Here is a 21,397-nt window from a genome sequence, read left to right as displayed (position 1 = left end):
AAAGCTATGCCAAGGCATATTAAGGCTGTTCTGGCAGCTCATGGTGGCCCAACGCCCTGTTAAGACACTTTATGTTGGTGCTTCCTTTATTTTTGGCAGTTATCTGTAGCTTTGTCATTAAATAAAAAATGTGAATATTAACATTTTTTATTATTTGCAAACAAAATCAAATATCAACAGGATATTCGGTGAAATATCATTGTTAAAAGCGAGGTGCTTGATTCTTAAAGGAAAGCTCCAATTAGAATGTGTGATTCTACAGGAAGACTCCTATCAGAATGTCTGATTTGCTGTACTGTGCAATATCTATAGACTAGTGTATGCCAGACTGCTTCCTAATGCACCTACAGTGATTCACTGTTAAACACTGAGAAGGCTTGTAAGAACAGGAAGTGGATACACCAGCTCGGGGTATATAAACACACAGTCTGCCCACGGTCGCAATTTCATGATGGCTTGATCCACAGCCTGCCTCAAACCACCGCCAGGGAATGAATAAAGTATAACTTCTGAATAAGAGCCTTTCCACTCCATGTCAAGTTGAGGATTTTGACTAGTGCCACCCTGTATAAGCACTTTATGTTGCACGCGTTTATACAGCAGTGACTTTGTCCAATAGGTATAAAATAATGGATTTGGAATGTGGCAGTGCTTGCTGATGCCTCTTACCCAACTGCAAATGAACTGTAAAATAGGTGACAGACCAAAGTTTCCCACTCTGAGCAAAGGACAAAGACTGTGACTATTCCAGTTCAGTCATTGATTGTTATGATGTTGAAAGTCTGCAGACAGTGACACGCTGCAAAAATGGAAAGTAACACAGGGCTGGTTCTATGGGTATAGCATGGCCTGTCAGACAGAGATGGATGGACAGAGAGACAGACAGCAAGGGGTAAGCCACTAAGGAACAAGCGCATGCAAACCGGTGGTGACGTGAGACAGAAATAGCCCTCAGGCAAGCCTGCTGCCACTCATCCGTACAGTGCGTGCAGGAAGTGTCTATAAACAGGTCGCATGTCACAGTCTGAAGTAATTAAAGGTAAAGTTAACAGGCTTGCGAGGAGCGGACAGGTTTAGCGCTAGAGAATCCGGGCTCACAGGCCCCTCTTCCACTCGCTCATCCGTATATCTTCTAAACAAAACTTTGTTTCTGTTCTGTGCCGAATCAATCCAGACTCCATCCAGAAGAACAAATGCTTTCAGCGTTACTGCAGATCCGTCTGATGTTCTCGCCCTTAAAGGAACTGTCCTGGCGAAAAAGGTGGGCCTCAAGCCTGTACCTTGAATAGAATTCCCCAGTGTGGGAGACCCTCCGGTGTCTCTGCTGTTTCAAGCAGTTTCTGCAATGCAGGCACTGGCCAGGACTCTCACACATGACATGAACAGAAAACTGCCCAGAAATCTGTTCAACTAAATATTTCCCCATCAGACAAGACAAGTGCTCCCTAGAACATTTTTAATTGCCTTTTTTTTCCCCACTGTGATATGACACGTGGGTCATTCTATTCCAAGCACAGGAGGCCTGTAGACTTTTCAGCCCAGGTCAGTATTCTACCTTTGCTTCATTTTTGCCAGGTCACAAGTGAAAGTGGAAATTGCAAAAAAAAAAGGCTTATTATGATTATTTCTAAACCCAGCATGTTGAAAACCCTGGGGTGACTTTCTGAGACTGATGAGCTACTGTACCCACCTCAAGCACTTGGCATGGAGTCACCCATGTAGCTTGTTTTCACTCAGACTCAATGGTAAACAAATGTTACACGTCACTATAAAGCACAATTGATCCAATTTGTCATTCCAAGTACACGTGCTATATATATGTGTATTTCGGTAACAAGACGGAACATAAAAGAACTGGGAGCTGAAAGCTCCGCACCTTGAAGAATGACAGCTGGAATGTGGGGATAGTAATTCTGTAATATCACCTGTCCTTTTCTCTCCAGCACAATAGGAAATTCCTTGTATGGGGAACAGAGTTCCATTAAATAAGCTTCCTCGCTGCCAATTATAAAAGGATGAGAATTTCTGACCTTCCAGAACACTTAGCGGAATGTGCTTTCATTACTGAGGGCCACTGTGTTCTCATTAATGGCTCGGTGCTACAGATTCATAGGAAGGCACTAATGCTACCATTTAAGGTGTGAACATGCAAGTACTACTCTTTCAATTGGCAAACACTGTAACAATCATAACATAACAACTGAACATTAAAAACCACTTCAGTAGCATCAGTTAATAGGTCACACAAATTGTAGAGTTAGAATATCGCTGGCACTAATTTACCAACCAACTGCTGTTAATTTAAAGCGTATTGTCTGTACTTCAGCCCCCTAGCTGTTGTTCTTGTGTTTCTCCCTGTCTGTCAGTGTCGTCCGTGTGCTTTTGTTTACAGTTCCCATGTGTTCCGGCCCTGGCCCGCTCTCCGCCCTGTCCCCGCCCACCTGATTTCCGGATCACCTCCACCTGCCCACCTGCCCACCTGCATCCCATCTCCTCGTCAGCCCAGCCCTTTATATACCCTGCTCGTCTCTGTCTTGTTGCCAGTTTGTCTCAGTGTTTTCTCTGTTACGTACCCGCCTTGTTTCTCACGTTATTGATCTTGTGCTGACTTCTGCCTGACTGCCTACCTCGTCCCTGCTTTGGCTGCCTGATCTGCCTGCCTACCCGGTTTGACCCAGCCTGTTTCTGTTTTTGATTCCTGCTCCTTGTTTGTTCTGCCTTGGACTGCCTGTTCTGCCAACATGAACTTGCCCTCTGATTCTACATAAACCCCTTGGAACCAGAGTACGCTGGGTCTGCGTTTGATTCTGTGCCTGACGCGTATTCTCATCTGGATTGGTTATGTCTCTGCAGCATGAATAACACAGAATTTATTTCACGTTAAGGTAACCACTAAACAAGCCCACTTCAGAACACGTCGTAATAGAATGGCCGCCCTCATGGTTACCAAGTACAACTTATGATGTCATAAATCTAAACGCACAGAAGTTCAGGCCAGACCTGGTCTGATCTCTGTTACAGCTTCTCCCAATGGGAGACAAATGTCTGTGCTACTTATTCATGACTAGCTCAATAGCTACGTTTAGCTGTCCAGCGTATTCTCAATGCAGACCAGTGATTCTCTGCTTTGGTGCTGGTGGAACACTGTGTATGGCAGTTTAGCCCCAGCTGGACCCGGTTAATCAGGGTTTACTGAGTTCTTACTTGACTGCTGATCTGGACTTGACATCTCTTGACAACTGTAATACAAGTCATTTGTGGAAGAAGATTGAAATGTGCAGAAGTGCATTCAGGATTCAAAAAAGACAATATTCAGCTGACAAAAAATTCTGTTATTTTATCATTGTCGTAAAAGTCATTTTTGTCAATGTGTGACACACATATTAACAACACAGGTAACAAAGAAGGTACCTGAATAAAATTTTACTGTGCCATGCATTAGAACCAATTAAATGGTTGTTTCAGCCTAATCAAATGAGATTTTCCTAGATGCGTTAGAGTGGCTGATATTAATTGACAAATAAGAATTCCCTTCATTTTTTAATTCCACAGCTGCAGATGTCTTCCACAGTGAACTTGCAGGTGATGTCTTTCAAGCCGAAGTGCGATCAGGAATCAATTAAAAGTTCAATCAAACTTGATTATTTGAGCTCGGCTGGAAATAAAACCAGCACAGTGATTAACCAGGGCCCCGGCCGAGTAACACTTCAAGACTACGAGCCACAAGGACAGTTGATTATCTCCCTCGGTCTATAATTTTATAATACGGCCCTTTCATCTTAGAAACTTTACAGAAGTGAGTTAGTCATGAATGCATTTAACTTCAATTTCAGAGGTAGACTTCTGATTAATCCCTGACCATCAATACATTTGGCCATTTTTATTATGATGGATAACGATACATTCGGTGGTGAAGTGAAATAAACAGTTATATTTGATATTCAGAGCACTATAATCAGTACAAGGATAATTAGAGGTAAATCTTCTCATGTTCTGGCAGCTCTTGTGCCACCAGAAGCATTAGAAACTTCAGTATCTTGTTCGCTGAACACTGACAATAACGTGACAGAGGGACCCGGGCCAGACATACTTCTGTCAGGAGAAGAGCAGCAGTTGGTATCCAGCATGGAGACAGAGAGAATACGGCGGGCTGAGATTAGCCTGCGAGCCAATTAACACACCCTGTGGCCCCAGCCAGACGGCGTGAGCTGATGGCAGCATGCAGACAGGGGCCTGAATCCCACCAGCAATCTCAATATCATTACCTCTGAAGACAAACCCAGACTGCATCCTCTCTCTCGCTCGCTCTCTCACACACACACACACACACACACACACACACACACACACACACACACACACATATACACGTACGCGCACACACACACGCGCAAACGCATGCACGCCCAGAAGTGCAAGCACAGGCATGACAAACATGGCATTGACGACAAAAAAAAAAAACCTCTTAAAACCTTTTCCAGACCTCTTGACAATCTGATATGTCTCTTTTTCCTCAAAGTTTCACAGCACTAGAGTTGTCTTTTTTTTTCATTTATGAAGTGGCCAAAACCCAAGTGAGCCCACACTTGATCTGTATAACACAGAGGGCATGGCAAGCCCAACATTCTCAACCTCAGCCATCTGGTCCAGGAGCTCATTAGAGGACCAACAGTGAGAAATACAAGAGATCAGTGCCAAACACGCTATAACCCCAACACAGAACAAGTATTGGGAACTGTACAAATGAATTCCTACCATTACTTACTGTGACACCACATAGCCAATTGTTTCAGGGGGTTGGGGGGGGGGTTTGATTTGATGATTCACCTTCTGCAAACATGTGAGGCTATGATACAGCTACCATGCACAGACACACAAACATACATAGTGTGGCATCAGTTACCACCCCATTAATGCTGGTATCTACATATTTAGGATCCACAGTGAAATCTGTCTGCTGTATTAACAGCCATACGATAATTTCAGTGCAAGTGTGAGAAAAAGACCTGCAAAAAAAAAAAAAACACCCAGATGGCATGGGCAAAGCTGCACGCTCTTCCAGCAGGTCAACGCAGAGCCAAGATCAAGCAAAAAAAGCATGCGACTGTGTGTGAAGTAGGACAGCTGAGCCGCTGTCCACTGTGACAGTGTGCAGACCCCTGTCTCTGCCCAGCAGGGAGTGGGAGAGTGTGTGGCTGTGCAGCTGGTGTTCAGTTTCCCGGCTGAGTAGGAGTGTAATGAGGCATGACTGTGGCCACTCAGCCCTGCTCTGGCCTCGCGCTCCACTTCTCTCTCTCTCTCACACATACACACAAACACAAATACAAACTCACACACCCAATGACACACACGCACACCACATTCCACACACACAGCCACACAGCCTCACAGCCACACAGCCTCACAGACACACAGCCTCACAGACACACAGCCACACAGCCTCACAGACACACAGCCACACAGCCTCACAGACACACAGCCTCACAGCCTCACAGCCTCACAGCCTCACAGCCACACAGCCACACAGCCACACAGCCTCACAGACACACAGCCTCACAGCCTCACAGACACACAGCCTCACAGCCTCACAGACACACAGACACACAGACACACAGCCTCACAGCCACACAGACACACAGACACACAGACACACAGCCTCACAGACACACAGCCACACAGACACACAGACACACAGCCTCACAGACACACAGCCTCACAGACACACAGCCTCACAGACACACAGCCTCACAGACACACAGCCTCACAGACACACAGCCTCACAGACACACAGCCACACAGCCTCACAGACACACAGCCACACAGCCTCACAGCCACACAGCCTCACAGCCACACAGCCTCACAGACACACAGCCTCACAGACACACAGCCTCACAGCCTCACAGACACACAGACACACAGACACACAGCCTCACAGACACACAGACACACAGACACACAGACACACAGACACACACACACACACACACACACACACACACACACACACACAGACACACAGACACACAGACACACAGCCTCACAGACACACAGCCTCACAGACACACAGCCTCACAGACACACAGCCTCACAGACACACAGACACACAGACACACAGACACACACACACAGACACACAGACACACAGACACACAGACACACAGACACAGACACACAGACACACAGACACACAGACACACAGACACACAGACACACACACACACAGAGTAGACAGAGAAAAACACTGAGCATTAGCCTCCTCTCTAACAAACAAACACAAGGAGACACATGTTTGCACACACTTCCTTCACTGACACAGCAGGTTGTAGCGCTAAGACCCGATACTCCCCAGCCAAAACCAGCTGAGTCTTCCCTCAATGTCTGGACAGTTCACTCTGCATTCATATGCTCCTTTTGCACCTGAAGGCCTCAGAGGCTGCTGTGCATGCTGAAAACAAGACAAGTTCTTAACGATTTCTGTTTACAGTTGAAAACATCAATACATACACAGAGGCTTCAAGGACAGTTCCACTGTCCTCACTGGTTTTCATTGGACATCCAGGATAATATAAATGACCATCGGGTAAGCAAAACAAGATCCAACAGACCAGCACCCCATATAGTTTAACTGAGTTTTTCCATAGGAAAAGAGACCTCCCAATAAACACGCATGCACGCTCAGACTCACACCCACACACCCACAGTGCTAATAACCTCTATGTAAAGAAGGAAGTGGCTTAAAGTGCAGTCCTTGGAGGCACTTCCTCTATTCTAACACCCTGCAGTGCTGTATCCACACTCTAGTATGCTAGTCTCCCTACACTGCTCTATCCACTCTACATACTGCAGTGAGCTTGCCTCTTTAGAGCACTGCATCTGCTCTATAGTGTGGAGTTGGGGTGGCAGTGTAGCACAGTGGTAAGGAGCAGGGCTCGTAACCCAAAGGTTGCTGGTTCAATTCTGCACTGGGGCACTGCTGCTCTACCCTTGGGCAAGGCACTTAACCCACAACTGTCTCAGTACATATCCAGCTGTATAAATGGATAGCATGTAAAAACTGTAAACTATGTCAGTCAGTCTGGATAAGAGCATCAGCTAAATGACAATAATGTAATATAATGTAATGTATATATTCTGATGTGCTTCCTGACAGCCTGCCCCCGCTGTATCATGTTAATAGCAGAACGCAACCTACTTGTCCCTGAAGATTTATTACACAAAAACATGATGTGCACAAGCCCCTGCAGCAGAAATGAGTCACTGCGGCACTTGTGCACCGAGCAGCAGGACACTGTATCGGTCCATCTGCTGGGCACCTGGGTCCTTGCTGTCCAAGCACACAGCTCTGTCACCCTGTTCTCAGCGTCTCACTGTGCTGTTCCCATTGTCTCATTGTCCATTCTCACTGTCTGTGTACTTTCCCTGTCTCACTGTGTACTCTCCCCGTCTCACTGTGTACTCTCCCCGTCTCAGTGTCTGCTCTCACTGTCTCACTGTGTACTCTCCCCGTCTCATTGTCCATTCTCACTGTCTCACTGTGTACTCTCCCCGTCTCAGTGTCTGCTCTCACTGTCTCACTGTGTACTCTCCCCGTCTTATTGTCCATTCTCACTGTCTCACTGTGTACTCTCCCCGTCTCAGTGTCTGCCCTCACTGTCTCACTGTGTACTCTCCCCGTCTCAGTGTCTGCCCTGACTGTCTCACTGTGTACTCTCCCCGTCTCATTGTCCATTCTCACTGTCTCACTGTGTACTCTCCCCGTCTCATTGTCCATTCTCACTGTCTCACTGTGTACTCTCCCCGTCTCAGTGTCTGCTCTCACTGTCTCACTGTGTACTCTCCCCGTCTCACTGTGTACTCTCCCCGTCTCATTGTCCATTCTCACTGTCTCACTGTGTACTCTCCCCGTCTCAGTGTCTGCCCTCACTGTCTCACTGTGTACTCTCCCCGTCTCAGTGTCTGCTCTCACTGTCTCACTGTGTACTCTCCCCGTCTCATTGTCTATTCTCACTGTCTCACTGTGTACTCTCCCCGTCTCAGTGTCTGCCCTCACTGTCTCACTGTGTACTCTCCCCGTCTCATTGTCCATTCTCACTGTCTCACTGTGTACTTTCTGTCTCAGTGTCTGCTCTCACTGTCTCACTGTGTACTCTCCCCGTCTCATTGTCCATTCTCACTGTCTCACTGTGTACTCTCCCCGTCTCAGTGTCTGCCCTCACTGTCTCACTGTGTACTCTCCCCGTCTCAGTGTCTGCTCTCAGTGTTCACTCTGAGTGTCCCTTCTCACCGCCTCACAATGACTTTACACTCCACACATCCCACTACTGACACCACACGCATTCCCCTTAACAAAGTCCGTCTCTACACTAGGGCTGGGCGATATAGCCGTTGCGATATATCGAATAGCTATAGCTTTTAGCACAATAACAGCTATCCCCGGTATGTGGCATTAGGTTTTTTCCCGTTAGTCATACCTGATGCAGGAGTTTTCCAAGGCCATGTGAAATGCTTCCGGGGAAAAAAATGCCACTCGTATCTATTCAATGTAGATATCACATCAACAGCACTATGCTGCTTCCATGTGGTAGATAGAAACACCTGGCTACAAAGATAAAGAGTGAAAACTAGGGCTGTCAAGCGATTAAAAAAAAAAATAATCTTATTACATGCTTTGTGATTAATTAATCTAAATTAATCGCATATATCAATATTTGCCACGAGAGGCATTTTATGTTCAAATTGTGCTTTATACAACAGTTAGTTCCGACTAAGTAATCTGATTGGACAAGTGGCATTCCATGAGTGCTGACATTCAGTATAACAGCACTGGCACTTTTAACGATACATGTATCACTCTGTTTTACAGATGTTCCAATGCAATCGTTGATTACACCAATGCGAGTTTAATTTGAATTTACCGAAAGCGCAAATGTGGATACGTTTCCGTGTATGATATAAAAGAACCTAGCTAGCCTGCAGTTGGGTATGATAAATGCTTAAATGCACAATGATGTATGGGGTCATGAGACTTCACAGAGTGCGATTAATCTGTGTTAATTTCTTTTGAGGTGTAATTTTTTTCTATAATTAATTAATTGAAATTAGCGTGTTATTTTGACAACCCTATGCTATGTGTTAACAAAGTTAACCCGCATATAGATACAAGTGTTATTTTTCTGCCCCGGAAGAATTTCACTGAACTTTGGAGGTGTGCTCCCACATCAGGTATGACTAACGGGGGAAAAATACAGGGAAAAACCTAACGCCACATACGGGGGATAGGTGTTATTGCGCTAAAAATAGCTATTTGATATATTGCGACGGACAGAGACAGTTTGTTCACCTGCCAGCATAACATTGGCCCAGCAAGATCACTGGAATATTCTTTTTCCCTCTTATCTCTCAATGAGAGCACATACTGCATTCAAACTGGAACACTCACAGTTGGAGACTTTTGGTCAATTCAATTTAGGGCACAGAAGAAGGACAAAATGTTTCTACGTCCACAGTGCAATGTTACTATAGGCCCTGTGCCATTTGGAGCTTACAAATGCCAAACAAAATTATTCAAAATAAGACTAGTGTGACCTTTAAACATGTTTTCCAGGGAAAAAAAAAAACATTCAAATAAAGTGAAGTTAATGATCAGCTCTAACTCTCCTCAACTTCCTGGAGTCTAATGGACTATAATGAGTATAATCCTGTTAAATAAGGCACTGAAGGCACTGAAGCTGTCCAAACAGCTGTGAGATTCCATTACCTTGACCTCTGACTCTGCTCATAAGTGCCATGTTTATGGATCTGCCACTGAAGGGAGGAAATCGACACCAATAATTCTCCACCACCTTGCGTTTCTTTGCAACGACCACTAATGGTTTTCCCATTCCTGCAGGCAGCGGCTCATCGGGAGAAGAGGGAGTGTCACTGAGTCTTAATCTGCAGGGCAAGCAGAGCAGCCTCCAGCCTCTCACTTCCAGCCTGCAGCCTGCAGCCTCCAGTCTCTCACTTCCAGCCTCCAGCCTCCAGCCTCTCACTTCCAGCCTGCAGCCTGCAGCCTCCAGCCTCCAGCCTCCAGCCTCCAGCCTCCAGCCTCCAGCCTCCAGCCTCTCACTTCCAGCCTGCAGCCTGCAGCCTCCAGCCTCTCACTTCCAGCCTGCAGCCTGCAGCCTCCAGCCTCCAGCCTCTCACTTCCAGCCTCCAGCCTCCAGCCTCCAGCCTCTCACTTCCAGCCTCCAGCCTCCAGCCTCTCACTTCCAGCCTGCAGCCTCTCACTTCCAGCCTCCAGCCTCCAGCCTCTCACTTCCAGCCTGCAGCCTCCAGCCTGCATGGAAGGATCCCTCCACTAGCATCCAGCCAGAGTGGGGAGGAAGGGTGGGGGTGGGCGAGGGGGGCACTCAATCTCATTTTTATTTTCACTGCAGTCATCGTCAAAGCACATGACCCCCCCCCCCCCCCCCCCCCAGCTTCCTCTCTCGCTCCCTCTTTCTTCCCTCTCTTTGCTTCCAACCTCTCTCTCTCTCTCTCTCTCTCCCCCTCTACCCCTCTCTCTCTCTCTCTCTCTCTCTCCCTGGGATTTATACATTGCCTCAGCAATAAAACAAAGTCTTAAATTTAATCAGGAGAAATATTTCAGCTGGAGCAAACTGATAAATAATTCAGAAACAAGTTCGACAGCAGCGGGGCCGCAGAAAAAAAAAAATGTGGCTGCCACGGGGCTGTTAAAAAGGTAATGTCATTCTGAATAGCTGCCTCTTAAGCACTTATTTCATCTGTGGCTCTCCACACTGACCTGCACTGAGAAAACCATGGCACCGGATGTTAAGTCAGAGCAAGTAAAAAAAAAAAAAAAAAAATACATGAAAACCAAAGCCATTTTTTTTCCCTGAAGAATCCACAATATAAAATGTGATATTGCCTGGAGTGGGTGGGGCTTGTAGCGGGGAAGAGAGGACGAGGGAAGGAGAGAGAGATGTCCAAGCACAGCTCCCAGTGGCCATCACGCCTCACCACTGTCATGCTGGATGAATTCGTAGCGCTGACTGTTTTATCGGGAGATGTTACAGTGATTCACACTAGCTTTTTACAGCTGAGTAATACGGTGCGTGCAGATATGCAGAGCTGTGAAGTCTCCGCGATGGCGGAGCAGAGGCTTAAGGCGCGCAGACCGTGCAAACGGCAGAGCGGCGAAACAAATGAACCCGTAAAAAACCGAGTCGTGTTTGCTTTGCCTCAACCAGAAGAAAAATGGAAAAAAAACAGATACAGACAAACCCGTTATTCAGCAAGATTGCTCTGAGCTGTTTTGTGTCTCTCTCGGTGCGATTAAAATCAAACAGTCTTTCAAGAGCGGCCGTGATGAAAGCAGGGAGACATTAAATATTGAAAAGGAGCACATTAGAGTCTGAAGCCCAACATTTCTCCCGGATCCTCGCAGACCTCCCTCCGATAGGGCAGGCTACACTGGAGTGCAGATCCTACTGATTCCAGTGTATCACGAGCGCTCACCTTGGATCCGAAAGCCTTAGAGATCTGATAACAGGGTCTTGCGTGGGCTCGCTCGGTTAATCTGACCACATTTTGCTCCGAGGTTGAAATATGCGGAGTTTACGCTGTATGCCAAGAAACAAACTTGGAAAGGGTTTTTGCAACCTTTGAACAATAACAGTGGGGGGATTGAAAAAAATCCAGAGCTTAATAATTACAACTACACGGTAAGACAGAAGATTTGTGCCAAAGGGTGAGGCGATTCTGAGAGATAACTCAGAGTCTGCATACTGACTGAAAAGGTCTCCAACAACCATCTCCAACAAGGGCAAATGATTCAACCACCATGGTACACTCAGGGTACCTGTAACGTAACTAACATAACTAACTAATGTAACTACCTTGGGGTACAATGGGGTATTTTTTCTATGCATTAAAAAGTGTATATAGCAATGTATTCTGTTGCTTCAGAGTTGAAAGACATTAAATTTAGCATAGACAGAGCTCCACTAAACATCAGGCTATTCAGAATCAACTGTAGTTCTTTTTTTTCGTGCCATTAATCCATGAATGTTGTAGCTCATTTAGCTCATTCAGCTAACACGGTATAATATGCCACATGTGTCTGGCAAATTAAACACGCAAACCATGATTAATTATGTCCTTAAATGAAAACAGACCTCAGCAATCAAGCCAATGGAGCAATCATTTTTAACAGCGGCACGTGACAAAACACGATACTGTACGATAACCAGGTGCAGAGCACGGAGAACATGTTAACCGCCATAGCTGTACAGTAAACATCTGCTTATTGTCAACATATTTTGTTGATCACACGTTTCGCCGCTTGCACTTGCTGAACACCTGTCACTGCTGTGTCTTCAGCACACAGGTATGTAATCTGGCCCCGCTCCATTTCACGTGTCAGCTCTGAGAAGTGCTCTCCCTAACAATGAATGAAAATAGATTAAAAAAATACACCTTTATTTTTCTACCGCTTATTGGCCGTTCTGGTTGTTCATATCTATATTTTTCTTGCTTTGCTGAAAACACTTGATCATAGTTAAGTGCATTTTCCCTTTACATGCATGTCAGCAACAGCACAGTCTTCAACAATTTTCAGCACTGACTGGCTGACAGGCATACTACAGGCAGAGTATTTACGTATACAAATCAACTTTCCAAGTGAATGCAGAAGTGAGGCAAGCATTGTCTCAGAAATATTTCATAACCTCCCACTTTTTAATTAACTCTGGGATTACATAAATAAATTACTATTTATTTCTGTGGCACAGTTTACTTTGGTAATAAAAATATAATTGAATAAATTCAGATGCTAATTACTGGATAGATATAGAACAGATCTGAAACACCTGCATGTCCGCACCACTTCATGTTCAACCCTGCCTCAAACCCCCATATCTAATCATGACATTAATAAATGATCACCAGGTGTTTATTTTAAAATGGACAATTACTCTTTAAAATTTTTTATGTAATATTTTCTTGCCTTCATTTGGACTAACATTACAGATCCAGACCACTAAAATCCCATGTCTCAATCTCATGTGACACCTGTACAGACAGCAACTGACCACTGTCCCTGCTTAGATGGTATTGTGTGGTGTGCAACTACAAAAACCAATAATATCAATGTGTTATTTTAGAGAAATAGGCTGTATGTATGTATACGTATAATCTATAAATATACATATATATATGTGTATTTATCTATGCACACATATACATACATATATACATCCACACACACACACACACACACACACACACATATACAGACATACACACATGCTACTCAAGTTATTGTACACTTAATGGCTCTACTTCCAGACGTACAATCAGTCTCACCAGGGATAATTCACCCAATATACCCCTGAGAACCTCAGCCCCCTCATCCCTGAGCCGAGCATGGAGGGGGGGGTGCCCCGGGCGCGCTGCAGTGGCGGTGACGCCCCCGCTCAGGGCGTCCCGCCGAGCAGATTACAAAGACGTGTCTTATTTACGGCGCTGCTCCGCGTGCGGGCCAAGGTCTCCGCAGCCGCCCCGCGCGGATAATGACCCGTGTCAACAGCCAGTAGTGGGCCATTATAAAATTAGCCCGTGACTGTATATCAGGCCCCTGCCGCGGGCCGGCCAAGAAATCCCTGGCAGCAGAGGAGCGGTCGCTTTCCCTCCCGGTCCCATCATGCACGGTGAGCCTGTCAGCCCGCTGCGCCGGGTCTCCAGGAAACGCATGTGGAAACCGCGGCGTTCAGGTGCCCTTCGGGCTGCCTGCCAGGCCAGGTGACGGCGTGCGTGCCAGAGCGGGCCCCAGCAGGTCGATCGGGCCAGAGGAAAAGTGGAGGCTGACTGCAGAGCCCAAGAGCAGCCCGTTCCTGCTCAGAACAGCCCTGACACGGGAGGAAAGGGAGGCTTGGATCCGGTCGCCCGCTTGATTTAATTCATCCTTTGCAGCAAGCGCTTTCAGCTAGGCCCCACTGCAAGGAGGGTTAATTCAACGGCAAAACACGACGCGTAAAACAGTGCGACTGAAAGGAGCCGCCATGGCATCGCAGGCTTTTTCCGAGTTCACTGTGAAAACGTATAAGCAACCGTGCGGTTACAGCTGTGGAGAGCAAGCGTGGTGCAGCACCGTGCGAGCTCTTACACCCCGCTGAATTCGAGCCGTAAGGTTTCCCAGCATGCACTATCACTGGAACCAAACCCACGCTGTACTCAGTATCTCTGCTTCTTCTAATGCAAAAAAGCAGGGCAGAGGGCTACTTCAAATGAGTTTGTGGGCCACGGCCAATAAATGAGGGAAAGGGTCGGACCGCGCGCCAGCGGAGACGCGCACAGCACCGCCGCGCACGGATCGGATGCAAGCTGAACTCCCCAGACTCAGAGGTAGGATAGGGTGGGGACAGATCAGGAAAATCTGTACCCCTCCTTATCTATTCTGTCTAAAGGGCATAACCAGGCTTGCAAATTCATGCTCAGGCCCTGTGCTTAGAAGTGGCAGCCTGTAAACATTGAGGCAGTTTTCACAAGCTGACTGTGATAGCAATGACTTTTCTACAGTGTGAAAAGTCAAAGCTTTGACAGAGGGGGGAGTTGTGCAGAACACCCCTGAGTCTTGTGTTCTTCATAACCGAATCTGTGTTTTGTTTTGTCGTTGTTCCGTCTACTGCAGCCATCTGGGTGAGGGACCTCTGCTCAAGGTGACAACAGCAGCGTCCGACCGCAGATTACAACCCGGGGCCGTTTAGTCACGAACGTCCCGCTTAAGAGGCCCGGACGTTCTCCAGCGCTTGTGGGGAATGCGAGAGAGTGACAGCCGCGCCTGTTGGAGCAAGTGGGGCCGGGTCACGTGGCAGACGGGAGAAGCAGAGGAACAGAGTTTACCTGCACGCAGCTGGGCGGATGAGGCTGCTGCTCCCAGCATGCTCTCTGATCACTGATAGTGCTTAAGAGGAGACCTGAGACTTGATTACGTACTGTAAGCGCACACACATTCTCAAGTCACCCTAACACTCAACCTACAATCAGGTGACCAACGTGCCTCTGTCATACTTCTGGTACCCACGAGGAGGACTGCCCTCTAGAATGCATACGCACCGGTGGTTATGAGTGTGAAATTCAAACACTGTCCAATATGCGCCAAGTCATACTCATAACAGTACATGTGCTCTGTAGTCAGTGTTTCAGTATATCTGACACTGCACTGGTCCAGCTCTTTTGTTTGAGTGAACGCTGCACAGAGCTGGACTTAAGTGCCTCGATGGGGGATACTGGAGACTTGCCTGTGTGTGCCCCATGCCACCCACGCCCCACTCACCCTGGGCTGCCAGTTCTCATACTGCTTCTGTAGGTTGGCCCCGATGGTCTCCAGTGCTTTCTGTGGGCTCATGGAAAGTGGGTCTGCAAAAACAACAGACAGAGTCTCTGTGGTTAGCACACTCCATTCCACAGACAGACACACTCACTGTACTGAACACACTCCATTCCACAGCCACGCTCACTGTACTGAGCATACTCCGTTCCACAGACACACTCTTTTCCCAGGGTCAGGGAATAATTTTCCATTTTTTTTTCCCCCAACTGGCTCCAGGTTTTCTGAATTTTCGATTCCTTCTGGAAAATGCGCTATGATGTATGTTTAGTGTTCGTGACAACTGCATTATAAAAATGCGCTGTAAAAAATTAAATTTGATTTATTGATTGGTGGCTTGATTGACTGATGGACTGAGTGCTATCCACTCCTCAGCCACGTTCTCTGCTATGATTCACTGCTCCACAGACACAAAACATTGTTCACATAACTAGGTTGTTGTTTATATAAACCAAACGCCACAAGGAGAAATTGCTTTAGTCCTTCAAATTGAAATATTGACCAAAAAAAAAATCAATCCCATATAGATTGCGTGATATCAAATTCTGCACACACCGCATGGAGCATACATTATGGCTCATATCGACATGGCGCGCGCGTGTGTGTGTGGACGCCCACCTACCTGCTTGTGCTTCCCGGGCCTTGTTTTCACAAGTTCAAGCCGTACGCGAAGCGCATTCTAGGCTGTTCTCACCGCGAAATGTCCTTACAAATCTCACCATACCATGCTCGTCTCTCAGCAAGTACTCACTCTGATTCATTCATGCAGAGCACAGAAAAGTTGGCTGTTCCGCCTCTCCTCAGACAGTGCAGAGGTAATGGCTCATTACTGGAGCAGGGGTAGGGTAAGGAGGGCAACCCGACGTCCTCCCACGCTCAGAAAAGACCCAACCTTTTCCCCCAGTTCTAAAGCACAAAAAAGCAGAACCTGGAAGGACTGGCGGATCTGAAAGGTCCCCATTTTTAGCTCGTATTGAAAGTAGGACGGCCTGTTCGAAATCAAACCTGACACCCTGTTCTTTTTTGAGATTGTTTTCCCTCTCCCTCCAAAACAATTGGAAGATGAAATGTCCCTTTGGTGATTGTTTCTTTAATGCCCCATTTCCCACAGGGGGGTTTTCTTGTTTTTCTTCTTGCCAAGTCTTAGATCATATCAAAGTTTGTTTTGTTTTTTTTTTGTTTTTTTAGGTTTTTTTTTTTGGTATTTTGTTCTCTCGTTTTGTTCATCTCTTGCTTTGTCTCGAGTGCTGTGACAAATTGAGAAAAGCTGAAAAGGGTAAAGGCGTATGAGGAGGACACGCTGAAAGAGCAGAGAGGGGGGCTTGTGAGGAGCTGGGGCTGATGTGAGGGGAGTGTGAAGGTCGGGGCGAGGCCTGGCGAGGCTGTGTTGGTACAGAGCTACCTCGGGGGGAGGGGGCGGGGGAGGAGGGGAGGGAAGACTCTGGAAGGGGGGGAAACAGCCTTACCGATCCAGCACTCCAGTCTGGCGCAGGGGGACGTCTTCACCACGTCAGGAGGGTCCACCCCCACGTTCAGACACAGCACCAGGGCCACGCTGACGGTCTTCATCTGAGGAGAGGAAGGGAATCTGTCAGCACACTGACGCCAGTATGACCCCATTAACCCTCTTTTTATCCCAAAGTACACCCCCACTCTCACTCTCTCTATCCCACAGCACACTCAAACACTCTCTCTGCAACACAGGACACCCCAATACCCACTCTATCCCACAATACATCCCCCATACTTACTCTATGTATCCCAAAGCACATGCCCACACCCTCTCTCTCTGTCTCACAGTACGCCTCTACACTCTCTCCATATATCCTACACTACACCCTCATTCTCCCTCTATCCCAGAGTACACCCCCACACCCTCTCTACCCCATAGTACACCCCAGTACTAACTCCATATATCGCACAGTACACCTCCACTCTCCCAGACTCCCACTCTCTCTCTCTTTCACTTTCAAAACCCATGCACCATCGCTCGCGTACTACAGAAGGGCACACACGCAGGCGCACCTGAACTTTCCTCGTCATTACGCACTGTCAAACACACTGATCCTGAGCGCCGGTAATGACACTCCGAGTATTTTAAGCCTAGTCCCATCATCCCCACAGAAACTTTCCCGAGTCACAACACATTCATCACACCGTGTCAGAGAAAGCAGGGCAGGGGAGGAAGGCTTTCAGACTCCCGTCTGTTTTCGCAATGAGCCCGAAAAACTTTCTTACTGATTAACAGGTTCGCAGGTACATTCCCCCCCCCCCCCCCCCCTCCTCGAAGAAGCCGTTGAGAAGCCGTTTTCAGAAGTACTGAAACTGAGGGGAAACCATACAAAACATCAGTGAAATGGATGACAGCAGGGGAGCAGGACTACGCCTCCCGGCCCTCTGAGGGCTCTGTAAAAGCAGCAGCTGCTGCACTGTGAGGCTGAAGAGCGTGCGCGCCGGGCCCGGCAGCACCGAGGTCAGATAAACACGGCAACGGCACCGGAAAAACGGATCGATCCGCGGGGTCGCCGACTGGCAGCAGTGCACCCCCCTCCCGTGACAGAGCAAAACCATGCTGGGCGCCACGCCAGCGCAGCGCCAGCTACTGACTCTGCCGGGCCCAGGCCCCCGCGGGGGAGGGGAGGGGAGGGGGCCGCCACGCAAGCAGCATCACGCCCCAGCCAGGGGACCGCCTGACGCCCTGCCCCTACACCACCCCCGGGGGGGAACGGGGGGGAAGCGGGGTCGCTACACACTGAGAACACGGTAAAAAAAACCCTGCCTCGCTGTGAACGCCGCACGGTGGAATTTCCATGCCGTGCATTTCCACTGACGGATCGAGCTGACACGACAGAAACACTAATGAACACAACACCCGGACTCCAGCCACCAGAGAGAGCAGGTCTGACACTAGCCATCAACTGGTGGGCTGGCGGTTTCCCTGCAACGCAAAAAAACCGGTACTTGCGGTAACAACTAGTACACTACAGTCTACTGTATACAGTATACAGTATACAGTGAATAAAATATAGGGTGTTATATAAACAGTTATATAAACAGTTACAATAATTCACCATGTAGCCATGTGTAGAGAAAGTAAATCATAGTTAGGTAGCTATAAGTATAATGACAGCACAATTTATCAAGTAAACTCTGGAGTTATTTTTTTTTTCCTCTATGTACGTAAGGAAGGTTCTTTTGGGAGGAAAAATGACTACAGTTGTGTTTTTTCCTACAATGGAATGCTGAGTAAAATAATGTTATTCTATTGTTTAATGGCTGATAAACTAAACTTCAGATGGGAAACACATTACCTTTGCGTGAATTGTGTTCTAAATTTAAAGATAACCTGCAAGGCTTGAGGAATTTTAATAATACTTTCATGGGTAGATATGCAATTTTTTTCCTTAAAATAAAATGAAAAGAAATCCAAAGATGGTGTATGATTTGGAATTTTTCGACAAGGTATTAGATACAAGAAAGACCACTGAAAAATCTTACCTGTGATGAACAGCAAATGTATGTGTGTGTGTATGTACCTAAATAAAAAATCTGAACATTATTGGATTTTGAATTTACAAAACTTGAATACATATTTGATTTCAGACTTCTAAAAGAAAATATAGTGTTCAGATCTAGCATCAATAAATGTCGCACAGTATCACTCTCTCATATTAACCTGTTTAAAATAAATGCAGGTGTGAAACTGTAAACATACGGTTATCAGAACAAATTGCAGATTACAGTATCTGCATCTATGGTCAATTAGTATTGGATAAGTGCTTAACCCTTCGCCGGTTGTGTGATTAGCCCTTTCGCACGTATGGTCAACCCGGTGTGATTAGAACACTAGATTTGAAAAATTCTAGCTAGTGTTACCTTTGAGGAAACAGTGATTTAGCATTACAAAGCGTAACAAATGGGACAGTGAAAGCTATGAGGAGCTTAATAACACTAATGAACACATAACGAACCATGTAACATAACACGAGTGCTACATAGCATAAAATAAGTCATAAACGAAATGGGCTAAAGGCACTCATGAAACTGCTACGTATTTTGATACTGAAATTATCATTTGTGTAGCAAAATAGCTACGCCAACCAAATATATATATATGGCTGAGCCTTACTGAGGGCACAGAACAGGATATTAAGGTCAATCCTCCCCAGCCCCCCTGCAGCACGCTCCCCAGGGAAATATGTGGGTACACACTGAACCCAGGTCCCTGCCAGCACAAAATCACTCATGTGCATCCTCAGGTCATGAGCACTGAACTTCAGGGATCTGGAGCCAGGCACCTGAAAGGGCCCTCACTTGTGGTAATACTGCGCACATGCTTCCCAGGAGAGAGCAGGAAATGCACGTTCCTGCAACTTCATTTCAACCTGCGGCGTGATCCTCCTTCCCGCAAAATGCCCTCTCCAGAGTGTGACGCCCTGTCCTGATGAACTCCGCCCTGATGTGGGTGGGACTGTAGCATAGTGGTTAGGAGCAGGACCAAAAGGTTGCCGGTTGGATTCCCCTGCTGGGGCACTGCTGCTGCAACCTTGGGCATGGTACTTAACCCAGAATTACCTCAGTAATTATCCAGCTGTATAAATGGATAACTTTCTAGAAATTGTAACTGATGTAAGTTACTCTGGACGAAATTGTCAGATAAATGACAGTAATGTAATGTAATGTAATGTAATGACTTGACACTGAGCTGCAGCGCTCCCTTAGCCATGCTGTGGGGTACAGGCCTCACTGCCAACTTTGACCCCCTACACTGACATCCACCCACAGGATCAATACCTGCCTGTGCACACAGCGGGGCTTCAGCGCTCAGACGCACTGGCACAGAGAATAGGCTGGACAGACAGGCTGGCAGACAGACGTCCCGCCACAGACGGACAGAGCGTGACGGGCAGGCTGACTTAGACAGTCACTCAATGGCACAGCCTTTGGGCAGTCGCACCTGCGTTGCCGGGGCAATGGAAGCCTGGGGGGGGGTGGGTGTCACTGACGAGCGGCTCTGCTGATGGTATCAGGTGTACGGAGGGACCCCTGATTATGCCAGTAGCCCCCCCCAACCCCCCCCCCGGCCCTCCCCTCTGCCCAGGGGCCTGGCCGTGGGCCTGTTAGTGCCTGCTCAGCACGCTGCCGCCGCATAACCTTCAGCTCGCGGCGGGCTGCTCACAATGACTCTGCACAAAAGCACATTACTGCGCATATTTGAGAGCAGACAGCGATCCCTTTGATCGGTGCGATGAGGCTGAGGGAGGAGGGGGAACAAGGGTAGGGAAGCATGTTGTGTCCCGGTCATGGCTCCTCGAGTCAACAGGTGCATGTGTCTGTGTGCATGTGTGTGTGCGCCTGTGTGCGCGTACGTGTACGTGGCAGGCCCAGAGAAAGCAGACCTGCGTTCGGCTCGTCCTGAGCTAACCCGCTCCATCACGACACACACGCGCCCTTTCCTGGGAAGCAGAGAGGCGGGAGGCAGCTTCTGAGCAGAGCAGTCCCAACCAGGCTGACAGAGCCTTGCGCAACACAAACCCCTCAATGTCAGCCAATTAAGGCAGCGGGCACAAGCCCCCAGCAGATCCTGCTCAGACGTGACAGAAGTGACACACAGCTAAACCTGCAGACCTGCCATTCACTGGCTGCGCTGCCATTCGCTGTTTGTGTTTGTATGTGGTCTTTTTTTCACTGGCAGTGAAAGCACTACAGGGGAGAAACTGAACCGTCAGCCCTCTGCTGCATTGTACATTTTGGACCTCTGCATCTCTCTTTTGCCAACTCTCTGGCCACGCCCACTGCCCTCCCCTCCTCTCTACTCTCTACAATCAATATCTTTTTAATTGCCTTTGTGTGAGGCCGGGCCAGAGCAGTTCTCCCACTCAGCACTCTGAGGGCAGGGTGGAGAGGACCGTGGCCTGAGCTCACTCACTCACTCACTCACTCTCACACATAGAGCTTCACCTGCTCACTCACACACACACACACACACACACACACACACAGACTTGCTCACACACACACACA

The 21,397-nt window shown here is 47.5% G+C and overlaps 1 protein-coding gene across 1 annotated transcript in view; it reads right to left on the bottom strand.

Annotated features, from left to right (window-relative positions):
• rptor (regulatory associated protein of MTOR, complex 1) overlaps positions 1–21,397 on the bottom strand; it is a 156,227-nt gene that overhangs the window by 115,432 nt on the left and 19,398 nt on the right. The window contains exons 3-4 of the mRNA XM_036525885.1: positions 16,840–16,942; positions 15,320–15,402 (exon numbers count right to left, since the gene is read on the bottom strand). Coding sequence (XP_036381778.1) covers positions 15,320–15,402; positions 16,840–16,942 — 186 coding nt within the window. The remainder of the gene's footprint in view (positions 1–15,319; positions 15,403–16,839; positions 16,943–21,397) is intronic.

This window comes from Megalops cyprinoides, chromosome 1, assembly GCF_013368585.1.
Source record: "Megalops cyprinoides isolate fMegCyp1 chromosome 1, fMegCyp1.pri, whole genome shotgun sequence".
In the NCBI taxonomy this organism is placed as follows: domain Eukaryota; kingdom Metazoa; phylum Chordata; class Actinopteri; order Elopiformes; family Megalopidae; genus Megalops; species Megalops cyprinoides.
The sequence above is the reverse complement of the archived record's forward strand: the minus strand, read 5'-3'. Positions and strand labels throughout refer to the sequence as shown.